General features: G+C 41.6%; 1 protein-coding gene across 2 annotated transcripts in view; it reads right to left on the bottom strand.

Moving 5' to 3' along the window:
* The window catches only part of PAPSS1 (3'-phosphoadenosine 5'-phosphosulfate synthase 1), a 109,247-nt gene that overhangs the window by 78,910 nt on the left and 16,833 nt on the right, over positions 1 to 13,504 (bottom strand). For both annotated transcript variants that reach the window (NM_001082172.1, XM_051819267.3), the window contains 2 exon segments: positions 5,106 to 5,341; positions 7,412 to 7,526. In NM_001082172.1, coding sequence (NP_001075641.1) covers positions 5,106 to 5,341; positions 7,412 to 7,526 — 351 coding nt within the window.

Raw genomic sequence — 13,504 nt, 5'->3', positions numbered from 1 at the left:
CTATGGACTCCCGTAATGCCACTCCCCAGTCCTTCCTCTGCAGGGCCCACCCCGCTCCTTCTGCCTCCCCACACCTTCCACTGGTGCTGCCCACCCTCCTCACCGAGCCTACTGCTCCCCTCCCGCAGGCTGTGAGCACATCTCTTAAATGCCTTCAGAGCGTTAGCAACAACACACACACACCAGCATCCAGGCTTGCACCCTGAGCTCTCTCCTGAAATTAAACACACATTTCCAGCTTTCGTCCTAAATATATCTACCTGGTATCCCACAAGTGCCTCAAACTTAACATGTCCAAAACTAAACAAATTCTCCTTTTTTCCCCAAGCTTGGATTGCCTCTAACATGGCCCAAATCCAGAGATGACAGCACTATCTCCCACCCCACCCCCATTATAAGAGGTGTTCTGGTTCCCTCTCCCTCCACACCCATGGGTCACAAAGCCCCTCGGATTCCACCACGACGTTTTACACCAGCTCAGTCTGCCCTCCTTCCTTCCTTCCTAGTTCAACCTCATTTCTCCCGTACAGACAACCTCAACATCCTTTCAATCAGTCTTCTCGCTTCTAGCTTTGGTCTGCCCAAAGCCACACTAATCTCTGTCCTCAGGACAATAGATGCAAAACTGACCATCTCATTTACCTCCTCAAGATGCCCACCACCATCCAACCAAGAAGCCTGCAATTTATAGCCCCAACATTCTTGCTCTTGCACTCAATGATTGATTAATAATTAATATTTGCTGGCCTACCAGGCCATTTGGGTCTTATGCCTGTGTCATCTTACCTGTCAGAAACACACTAACATACACTTCTCTCTTCTGTTTAAAGCAGTGTGCTCCCTCATAGCACAGCTCCACAAAATCTCCTCCAGGAAGTCTTCCCTGCATGCCCAAGCAAACTAAAGGCCTTTCTTCCTCTGGGTTAAGAGTATCCACCATGTACCTCTGTCATGGAGCTTATTCCAGTATGTAGAAATCATCTCATTAGCTTTGTGAGTTTTACGTCTGGCACAGCAATTGTGATCTTACTATGCCCATTTAAATAAAGGTGATCCCAAGTTTCCATCCATGGCTCATTTCTCATTCTATATATACTCTGCTGTATATTCTCAAGCCATCTAGGTTTCAATTAATGAAGTTACTGATTCTAAATCTAGACTTCAATCCTGCATAACCTTCCTGAGATCTGGAACCAATTTTCCAACAGCCCAACGATCACCTCTTAGATACTCCACGAGCATTTCAGACTGAACCCAAGGAAAATGAAATGGGTCTAGCGTGTGGAGCAGCAGGTTAAACTGCTGCCTGCGGCACCAGCATCCCATATCTAAGCACCAGTTCAAGTTCCAAATGCTCCACTTCCAATCCAGCTCCTTGCTAATGTGCCTGGTAAGGCAGAAGATTGCCCAAATGCTTGAGTCCCTGCCATCCTAGTGGAAGACCAGGAAAGAATTCCTGGCTCCTGGCTTTGGCTTGGCCCAGCCCCAGCTGTTGCAACCACTGGGGGAGTGACTGACCAGTGACTGGAAGATCTACTTGTGTCTGTCTGTCTGTCTCTCTCCCTGTCCCTCTGCCTTTCAAATAAATAAAGATTTTTTAAAAAGAAGAAAATACTCATCTTCTCTCTAGTTACTCTATATTTCCTAATTCAATTAAACATCCTCTAACCAGAAAACACCATCCTTCATCCCCTGACCCAATCAGTTATCAAGCAGCACCAAGTCCTACTGATGCCACAGCCTCAAGAAGCCCCAAACACATCCCATCTCTTATTCCCATTGCTGCTGCCTGAATCCACTTTTCCCTGACACAGCTGGTGCTGTGCCAAAGCCTCCCACCGAGTCTCCCACCTCCAGACCACTGTCATTCCAGGCTTCAAGGCTGACCTCACCCAAATGTAATCCCAATGACATCATTCCCTATTATAACCTCCTGTGAGGCGAGAGCCCTGAGCAGTCCAGAGGCCTTCATCTGTCCTGCAAATTGTTCCGGCTTCACATCCCCTCACAATCACCCTGCAGAGCAGCCACACCCACCTCCCCACAGCTCCCCCAAAACCACACTCTCTGTCACTCCAACTGCAAACACCGCACTGTCTCCTCTGCCGGAAGCAGCCTCCTCCCTCCATCTAGCCCGAGCTAGACTCTGAGTCATCCTGCAGGATTCACTTCAAGGAACTATCAAGAAGTCCAGCTCAGTGGCTGACACAGAGACACCCAATAAACATCTCCTGTATGAATGAAAAAAATAATCATGACTGGATAGAGAAATACACATATCACCTATACACAGTTTGATTCAAATATCAGATTCTGACATTCCATAAAAACAGAGTCCAAATCTCATTCTTAGTATTTCTATACAAGTAAAAAATAAAAAAATTCTGCTCCTCACTATGGAAACAAGAAGGTAAACAGGCAGAACAGCAGAGGGCCTACTGTCCAAGAGCTGCAGAGATTCTTGGAACGGAAAAGAGCATCACTGGTGTTAAATGTCTACGAAAACCATTTATTTCCGGAATTACAAATAACTCTCACTCTGCTTAAACACATATAAATACTCTTTAAACCAATGTACTAACACTGATGCCAAGGCTGCAGGAAAATCAAAATAGCTGGTCCTCACAGAACCTTTTACAACTCCCACCATGGTTCAATTAAGTGAGCTGCATGATTAACACTCTGTCTGATACTCATTTATGACTCTTACAGGTTAAATGATGTTTAAAAAGTCCAAGTAACTATCAAAATGTGTTTCTGGCGTAATACTGAATTGTACTGTTAGTACTTAGCACATTTACTGAATACTGCGTACATGCCAGGCCCTGTGCTTAGGGTTCTGAAGGCATGACTTACCTACTTCTCAGCACAACCCCACGAGGCAGGCATTTTCTGAGCTTAGGAAGGTCTAGTAAACTGCCAAGGCCACAGCTGCAATGACTGGCAGAGCTGAGATTTCAGTCCATCTGTGTCCAGCTGCAAAGCCTCTGCCTTGAACTGCTAAAGTCATGTGAACTCTTGTGTTCCTTGTTACCAGGGCTTCCTAAGGGGGCATGCTGTTGTTCAGCACAGAACTAAGCATCTACCATGTTCCAGGAGCGGGGCATGGCATCAGGATTACAAGGTTAAAAAGATACAGTTCCAACACTCAGACGCCTGTGGGATCTGGAGATAGGAGAACACAGCTCCTGGAAGTACACTAGAAGGATGCAAACATTTGCTCTCCCAGTGCAGTGCATGACCCTGAACAGTGGACAGTGTTCTCTCCTGCCATCCACCTTCCTCACTGGGCACCACAGTTCCTTCAGGGAGGTACCTTTCTCATACGGGAGGAGAGAACTTCCACTTTGATTCTACTCTGTGTAAATAAGGTTAGAGTTTGTGGACTCAAGAGGCTTCCATAGCCTTGGAAGCTCATGACAAGAGCCTCATGTGATTACTGATGTCATAAATATGAGTGTCAATTGTTAAATCAACAACAGGGGTCACTGTGCACTTGCTCCCTATGTAGGACCTCTGTCCTTAATGTGTTGTACTAAGAGAATTAACGGTAAAACTAGTCTTCAAACAATACTTTATACTTTGTGTTTCCATGTGGGTGCAAACTGTTGAAATCTTTACTTAGTATAGAGTTGATCTTCTGTATATAAAGATAATTAAAAATGAATCTTAATGAAGAATGGAATGGGAGAGGAAGTAGGAGATGGGATGGTTTGTGAGTAGGAGGGTGGTTACGGGGGGAAGAATCGTTATAATCCAAAAGTTGTACTTTTGAAATATGTATTTATTAAATAAAAATTTTCTATAAAAAATAAATAAAACAAATGGTTAGCAAAAAATAGTGTTATTCAAATTTAGTAAAAGACTTGATGTTTGAAATAAAATTTGTACGTCTCAATAAAAAAGAGTTCCTTCAAACAAAACCACTCTAAAACAGTTACTAGTACACAGTGTTTGACAGACATTAGCTAGTACTATTACGTTATCACTATTGCTACTATTAGTGTCACCAATGAACAAACTTTTTTTTAATAAAACAACATATTAAGGTACAATAACAAGGGCACCAAAGACATGCAGCCAATAACACTGGAGGGAGCATAGGGAGAGGAGGAGAAGGTGACGGGGGCAGGGGTACGGAGCAGGAGGAGATTCCTGACCCCAGTCTCAAAGTAAGAGAGGCGTCAACTGGGAAGAGAGAGAAGAGGAAGGAGCAGAGTGCTTTCCAGGCAGGGAGGAAAATGGCCTCTTTGCAAGGAAGACACAAAAAATCCAGGAAATTTTCCATATTAAAAAAAAAGAAGAAGAAAGAAAAGAAAGAAAGAAATCCTGGGGTGATTAGCAACATGACTTTGTCAGTAAAATACAAAAAGCTGACTCAATGCTTCCACATTCTCTAGACTAAGAGGAAAATATGATGGGAGCTGAGACCAAAGAGGTCATAGAAAGACACGTGCTAAGAAACTTAGATGTGGGGCCAGCGCTGTGGTATATGGGCCATATGGAAGCCGGTTCTAGTCCCGGCTGCTCCACTTCCCATCCAGCTCTCTACTATGGCCTGGGAAAAGAGTAGAAGATGGCCCAAGTGCTTGGGCCCTTGTACCCACGTGGGGGACCCAGAGGAAGCTCCTGGCTCCTGGCTTTGGATCAGCCCAGCTCTGGTCATTGCAGCCATTTGGGGAGTGAACCAGCAGATGGAAGACCTCCCTCTCTCTCTCTTTCTTTCTCTCTCTTTCTGCCTCTGCCTCTCCGTAACTCCGTCTTTCTTTATTTTTTTTTAAGAGTTTGCATCCTTAAGATTTATTTACTTTACTTGAAAGTCAGAGTTACAGAGAGAGAGAGAGGTCTTCCATCCGATGGTTCACTCCCCAATTGGCTGCAACAGCTGGAACTGTTATATAACTTTGTTATACTTTGGTCTCTTCTAATAGCAGGTTTTATCAACGCTGGATTTACTCAGAAAGTCACTGCACAGAAATGTTTCAGGTTAATTATTTTTATTTTGATTAAGTCTCGAGCACATGTCAATGTTTAATTTAGGTGCTTTGCCCCATGTGATATTCTCAGTATGTCATTAGAACTGCAATGGCACAAAAGACACTTACCTGTGTATAAGGTGATATAAAACTTGTGATGCACACTAAACCAGCATCTGCAAACAGCTTAGCAACTTCTGCAATGCGTCGAACATTCTCTTCTCTGTCCTCGGGGCTAAAGCCAAGATTTTTATTGAGACCTTGACGGATATTGTCACCATCCAAAGTGTAACACGGAATACCATGGCAAACCAAGTACTCCTCCAAAGCCATGCTCACTGTGGTCTTCCCTGCGCCAGACAAACCTAAAATTAAACAGTCCAAACAGATTGCACACATGCTGTGTGAAGGATGGCAACTCAGTAACAAGGAATTTCAACCACAGACATAATTACACTCATTACTCACAGCAGTCTCTCAGTAACATTCTTACTCAACATTTTCCTTAAAACTTATTACTTCCTACCTAGGAAAGTCTAGAGTTTAAAAATAGTATTTGTTTTTAATAACTTGTAAGTATGCCTTACAGCATTCTTGAAATCACAGATCCAAACAGCTTAAGTAGTTTTGGTATTCAATACGGTTGAAGAAATAATCATTTTATCCTCTACTTATCACTAGTCTAGAAATGCATGCCACATTTTAAGACAAAGTTATATATCCAAATTATTTCTGCCAAAGGAAGAAAAGGAAAGGGAAAAAGTAAGTAAAACATTGCAATGTTACCTCCATATTCCAGATCACCACTCTTACCACTATGATAAAATTGTCTGGAAGTCTGATTTAGAACATCATTTAACCTGAGTGAACACCCACATTTCTACTCTCCTTCCTCCACCACTGGTATTTATATTCATTAAATAACCAGAAGGACTGGGCACACCAGAATACACAGCCACCAGTGAGCCTGGGAGGACTGGATCAGCTTACTTACAGGATAAAACAGAGGTGCCATAAACGTGGGCAGTCTAAGAGTAACACTTTAACAACAATCCTGACATAAGACAGAGGAGAGGGGAAGGTGAGAGTGTCCTGCTCCTTCACACAAAAACAAACACACAAAGAGGAGCGGGCACTTAGCCTAGCAGTTTAAAAGCCTGCCTCCTACAGCAGAGGGCCTCAGTTGGATTCCAGGTTCCAGCTCCTGACTCCAGCTTCCTGCTAATGTACACACTGGGAGGCAGCAGTGATGGCACAAGTAGCTGGGCTCCTGCCACCCATATGGGAAACTGGATTCAGACCCTGGCTCCAGCTTTGGCACCACCTGGCCCAAATGAGGCCATTTGGGGAGTGAACCGGTGGATGGGAACTCCCTCTCTAGAGATATCTCCCTCTTGCCCCTCCCCACAAATAAATAAAAATTTTAATTAAAATAAACAACCCAGGGACCGGTGCTGTGGTGCAGCGGGTTAACACCCTGGCTTGAAGCGCCGGCATCCCATATGGGTGCAGGTTCGAGTCCCAGCTGCTCCTCTTCTGATCTGGCTCTCTGCTATGGCCTGGGAAAGCAGTGGAAGATGGCCCAAGTCCTTGGGCCCCTGCACCAGTGTGGGAGACCCGGAGGAGGCTCCTGGCTTCTGGCTTCAGATCAGCACAAATTTTTAAGGAATGCTAATATCCAGATTGACAAAGACCCTGGTAATGGACCCTCTTCCACACTGCTGGTAGGAGACAATAAACTGCCAGAAATTTCTAGGGAGCAATTTGGCAAGATATACCAATTTTTTCAATACAATTCCTAGAAGTGAAAGGATTTGTCATTTTTAAACTACTTCCAAAACCTGGATCAATCTACCCTCCCACCACTCTGCTATGGCTAAGCCCAAAGAGAGACTCTGGGAAAACCAAGAAGGAAGCAGAGGCCAAAGTTGAATGATAGACATGATGATGTGAAACTCCTACTGCCCATTCTCTCTTCATATGCTTTACTTCAGGAGCTTCCTGAAGCAGCAACCAGGTCCTAACTGTACTCAGGAGTTTACAGAATTAATACAGTGTCTACCAAAAGATAGCTTTGTAATACATCCTGGTTTCTCCCCCATTACTTGCTTAACAGCAATCTTGCAAAAGAACAAAAGGAACTGCCCCAAGAAAATGAATGGGTCTTCAAAAAGCTCATGGAAAATGCTTATTATAAAAAAAAAAAAAAAAACTATGCATGGATTTCAAATTTTGCACCAAAATAAAATCTTTTAGTTCCATTTTCTCACAAACTTTTTAAGTACCCCTGTATGTTATTACTAAGCAACAAAGACAGTTATGGGCATGCTTTAAATACAAAAACAGGACTCAAAATTTAAAGATGCTTACTACCAGTCTAAGATTATCTATCATTACTTCTTTAAAATAAACTAATTTCTCTCTCTTGACCATACCTGTTAGCCACACTGTGCAACCACGAAAGCCACCTCTGGTCCCCACCACCTGGCCTCTCTTATTCCTGCTGACATGATGGGCTTGATAGGTGACATTAGTGGCTCTCTGCATCCCCTGGAAAAAGAAAAACACAAGGAATTTTGGTTCACTTGAGTCCATTAAAAGGTATATATTCCTTACAAACAAGTAGCTAGTACCCTATGTGATGTATCAAAAGCAAGGAAAAAGATAAAAACAGCTAGCCTTTTCCTTCTTTAGAGTACTGGTACAGTGTTCAGCACTTTACACAAATCAGATAATTTAACCCCCACAGCAACCCACTATGATTTTGCAGATGAAAATGTTACACCTGAGAAAAGTGAAATAACTAGTCCAAGATCCCTTAGCTAATGCATAGTGTACTCCGAAGCCTAGTCTTCCCATGCATTCATTTATCTGATCACTCATCAACCAATTGAACAGAACAAAGTCCCTACCTGGGTTGAGCTTGCATCCAACAGGGGGAGAATGCAAGCCAATAAAAACTAACTAGGTACACTTAAGAGCAACGAAAGAGAGATGACAACCAATGACTCCTTAGGATGATCAGGAAAGGCCTCCAGGAAGGTGACAACGGAGCAGATGACCCAAGTGTGGAGGGGACTCCTGCTTTAGCAAATCAAACTTCAATGGCTACTTCTCAATGAAAGCATGGAATGCATTCGTTTTAACTGGATGGTCCCCTAAATTTTCCCCTCCTTTTTAATCAAAAAAGGCATTAAAAAGATGCCTCAGGCTGCCTGCAAGCCAGCATCCCATGTGGATGCCAGTTTGAGATATAGTTGCTCTACTTCCAATCCAGCTCCCTGCTAGTGTGCCTTGGGAAGTAACAGAAGATGGCCCAAGTGCTTGGGCCCCTGCATTCACATGGGAGACCTGTTAGATGCTCCGGGCTCCTGGTTTTGGCCTGGCCCCTTTGCAAAAAAAAAAAAAAAAAAAAGACAGGTATCAAAGGATCTGGATGGGCTTCTCTACAAAGAAGATACACAGATGACCAATAAGCACATTAAATAGAATTACGTTATCATTAGCCATCAGGGAAATGTAAGTCAAACCCATGGTGAGACAGCACCTCACAACCACTATGACAGATGTAATGAAGACCAAAAGTAACAAATACTGGTAAAGTCACAGAAAAATTAGAATCCTCACATATTTGCTGGTAGGAATGTATAAAATAGTACAGTCATTATTCTAAACAGAAGATCCTCAAAATATTAGACCTAGAATTACCAAATGACCAAAAACTCTCCTCCTACACATATATTCACTAGAAATAAAAACATGAAATCTGTACATGTGTGCCCATAGCAACACTACTCATAAAAATCAGTAAATGGAAATAACCCAACTATCCATCAACTGATGGTTAAACTAATGTCAACAGAACTGTAAGGCACAGTCAGACAATGGAATATTATTTGCCAGTAAAAAGGAATGAAGTACTAACACAAGCTACAACATGCCAAGTGAAAAGAAGCCAGTTACAAAGATCACATTATTTTGTAATTCCATGTATTATTAACTGTCCACAATAGGCACATCTACAGAGACGGAAAGTAGGGCCTGGTGTCTAGTCTAGCAGGTAAGCTGCCATTTGGGAAGTCCACATCTCGTATCAGAGTGCCTGGGTTCCATTCTCACCCCTCTCCAGCTCCAGAATCCAGCTTCCTGCTGATCCAGTCCCTGGGAGGCAGCCACAGCAGCTCATGTTGTTGGGTCCCTGCCATCCACACGGAAGAATGATTGAGTCCCCAGCTCCTAGCTTCATTCTGGCCCTGCCCCAGATACGGGCATTTGGAGACTGAACAAGCAGATGGGAGCGCATCCATCCCCTCCCCACTATACACACACACACACACACACACACACACACACAAACACACACCCTTTCTTTCTCTCCCCCATCTTGAGGGAAGGGGAGAGAAAGGGAAGGGAAGGGAAGGAAGAGGAAGAGGAAGAGGAAGAGGAAGGGAGGGGAAGGGGAGGGGAGGGGAGGAAAGCAAAGGAAAGGGAGGAGGGAAGAAAAGAGGAGGGGAGGGGAGGGGAGGGGAAAAGAGGGGAGGTAAAGGGAAGGAAGGGAGGGAGAAGAGAAGGAGGGGAGGGCAGGGGAGAGAAGAGTAGGGCAGGGCAGGTGCAGGGCAGGGAAGGGAAGGGAAGGGAAGAAAGAAGATTAGTGCTTGCCTGAGGCTGAGAGATTTGGGGTAAATGGGAAGTGACTGTTAATGACTCCAGGGTTCTTCTTTTAGGCGGTGAATGTTCTAAAATTGATTTTGCTGCACAAAATCGTGCCTATACTAAAAAAAACAGTGAATTATAAACTTCAAACCGATGAACTTAATCTCAATAAAGCTGTTTTATTAAAAGAAAAAACATAACTACTTAGCCACTATTTTTCTCTTCTTATGAAATAAAAACTTAAGGTATTTCCAACAAATCACATCTTTTATAAAGTAGGCATCAGCATTGTTTCAATGAGTTGTTTGTATATGACACTGTTGTGGCTCTTATCTTACAGGATGGATTTATTTAACATGCATTCATTCAAAAATACTTATGGAATGCATGCTATATTCTTGAGATTTTTCTAGGTGCTGATGAAACAGAAGTGAAAAATACCACTACAAATCATTGCAAGGCACATGCTAGGTCAGAGGTTCTCAGAGCGGGCTCCTGCTCAGCCGCTTCAACATTACCTGGGAACATGTTAGAAATAAATACAGACTCTAAGTCCTACCCTAGGCCCACTACGTCAAAAGCTCTAGAGTCAACCATTTATTCCTAGAAGCCCCCAAAGGGATTCTGAGACAAACTCAAATCTGAGAACCACTGTATTAGGGGAAGAGACAGGAGGGGAAAAGCAGGGACCAAGATAAACAAGCTAATTACAGAAGGTCCCAGCACTCCTCACTAGATGTGTGCTTTCCCACTCACTAGGCTGTCTTGTCATTCTGCTGTATGAGCTTTGCTGTGCAGACCTTTTCAGTTTAACAGAATTCCATTTGCCTATTTTCACTTTCGTGCTTTTAGGGTCATGTGCATGGAAAAAAAAAAACCTTTGCCCAGACCAGTGTCATAGAGCTTTACCCTATGTTTTCTTCCAGAAGTTTATAGTTCCAGGTCTACAGTTAAGTCTAATCCATTCAGTTGATCTTTTGTATATGATGTGAAGTAAGGGTCCAGTTTCATTCTTCTTCTATATAGGAATATACAGTTTCATTCTCAATTATCTTTATATACAGAAGATCAATTTAGTATATACTAAGTAAAGATTTCAACAGTTTGCACCCACACAGAAACACAAAGTATAAAGTACTGTCTGAGTACTACTCATGAGATGGTTGTGGGTGGGAGGGAGGTTATGGGGGGAAAAAGCCACTGTAATCCAAAGCTGTACTTTGGAAATTTATATTTATTAAATGAAAGTTTATAAAAAAGAATATATAGTTTCCCCAACAGCATTTACTAGGGAGAAAAAAAAAAACATCTGATTTTCCAATTACCTATTCTTGGGTACCTTTTGCAAAAATAAATTAACTGTAACTAACCTGGTTTATTTCTGGGCTCCCTATTCTGTTCCACTGGTTTCTGTTTTCATGCCAGTATCATGTTGTTTTGAACACAGATTTGTAACATAGTTTGAATTCAGGTGGCATAAGGCCTCCAGCTCTGGTTTTTTTTCTGTTTTTTTTTTTTTTTTTTTTTACCCAAAAACTATATGTGCCCTTCTTTGGTACCATATGAATTTTAGGGAAAATTTGTCCATTTCTGTGAAAAAAAGTCCTTGAAATTATCACAGAGACTGCATTGATCTACAGATCACTTCAAGCAGAATGGGCATTTTAACAATATTAATTCTTTTAGCCCATGAACACAGTAGGTATTTCCACTTTTGCCTTCTTCAGTTCTTTCTCTCAATGCTTTAAAGTTTCCAGTGTACAGGTCTTTCCACCCTAGGAGGAATTTATTTCCAAGTACTTAGTTTTCCTAGTAGCTATTATAAAAGTGACTGTTTTTCTAATCTCTTTTTCAGATAGTTCATTGTCAGTGTATAAAACTGCTACTGAATTTTCTAAGTTTATTTTATATCCTGCAACTTTACTGAATTCGTTCATTCTAACAGTCTTTTTGTGGCATCCTTAGGGTATACCATACCATAATGTAAGATCAGATATTCTGCAAACAGGGAAAATTTAACTTCTTTTCCAATTTGAATGCCTTTTACTTCTTTCTCTTGAATAACTGCTCTGGCTAGGGCTTCCAATATTACAATGAATAGAAGTGGAAAGAGTGAGAACCCTTGCCTTTTTCCTGATCTTAGAGAACAGGCTTTCAACTTTTCACCATTCAGCCTTTGTTAGCCATAGGCTTATCATATATGCCACTTACTATGTTCAGGTACATTCTATTCTTAATGTGTTGAGAGTTTTTGCCATGACACGATATTGAATTTTTTTTTATTTTATTTAAGGTATACAAACTTCATGTATTTCATTTATACAGATTAAGGAACACAATGATACTTTCCACCCTATCCTCCCTCCCCCTACATTCCCTCCCTTCTTCATCCTGACTCTATTTCCACTCCTAAATTTTACAAAGATCCATTTTCAGTTTATTCTATACTCATAAGATTATCCCTATGCTAAGAGTTCAACAAACAGTATGAAGAAAAAAACACTGTTTCTCAACAGTAGAAACAAGGGCTATAAACAATCACCAAATTTCAAAATGTCCAATATATTACATTTTAGGTACACTGTTAGCTACCACAGATCAAGGAAAACACACAGTGTCTATCTTTTTGGGTTTCCAGTGCATCCATTTTGTTGCAGAAGAGAGGATTTCATTTTTTAAATCACTAAGTAGTATCCCATAGTGCATACATACCATAATCTCTTTATCCAGTCAAGAGTTTATGGAGATCAGGGTTGATTCCATATCTTAGCTATTGCAAACTGAGTTGCAATAAACATGGGGGTACAGATAACTCTTTCAAATGCTGATTTCATTTCATTTTGGTAAATTCCTAGGAGTGGGACTGCTGGGTCATATAGTATATCTGTTTTCAGTTTTCTGAGGTATCTCCATACCATCTTCTAAATGGCTGTACCAGTTTACAGTCCTACCAACAGTGGATTAGGGTAACTTTTTCCCCACATCTTAATCAGCATTTAATGCTTTTTATTTCTGTATGAGAAGCATTCTAACTGGAATAAAGTAAAACCTCACCATGGTTTTAATTTGCATTTCCCTGTCAGCTAGTGATCCTGAGCATTTTTAAATGGGTCTGTTGGCCGTTTGAATTTCCTCTTTTGAAAAATGCCTGTTAAGTCCCATTCTGTTGGCTGTCTGTTCACTTTGCTGAGGGCTTCTTTTGCAGTGCAGAAGCTTCTCAGCTTGATGTAATCCCATTTGTCAATTTTGGCTTTGATTACCACTGCTTCTGGGGTCTTTTCCAAAAAGTCTTCGCCTGTGCCAATGTCTTACAGGGTTTCCCAACGTTCTCTAGTACTTGATGGTATCAGGTCATATATTTAATTTTTGATCCATTCTGAGTGGATTTGTGTAAGGTGTAAGGTAGGGGTCTTGATTCACACTTCTGCATGCAGAGATCCAGTTTTCCCAGCACTATTTGCTGAAGAGGCTGTCCTTGCTCCAGGGATTGATTTTAGCTCCTTTGTCAGATACGTTGGTTGTAGATGCATGGATTGACTTCTGGAGTTTCTATTCTGTTCAGCTGGTCTATATGTCTAATTTTTTTGCCAATACCAAGCTGTTTTGATCATAACTACCCTGCATTATATCTTAAAATCTGGTATTGTGATGCCTCCAGCTTTATTTTTGTTGTATAAGACTGTTTTAGCCTCGGGATTTCTTGTGTTTCCATATGAATTTTAGAATTGCTTTTTGTAGATCTGAGAAGAATGTCATTGGTATTTTGTTTGGGATTTCAATGAATCTGTAAATTGCTTTGGGCAGTATAGAAATTTTGATATTAATTCTTCAAATCCACAAACATGGAAGATTTTCCCATTTTTTGTGTGTCTTCT

The sequence above is a fragment of the Oryctolagus cuniculus genome, chromosome 8, assembly GCF_051225735.1.
Source record: "Oryctolagus cuniculus isolate XC-2025 breed Fujian yellow rabbit chromosome 8, ASM5122573v1, whole genome shotgun sequence".
In the NCBI taxonomy this organism is placed as follows: Eukaryota; Metazoa; Chordata; class Mammalia; order Lagomorpha; family Leporidae; genus Oryctolagus; species Oryctolagus cuniculus.
Note: the sequence above shows the minus strand (reverse complement) of the source record. Positions and strands in the feature narration are given on the sequence as shown.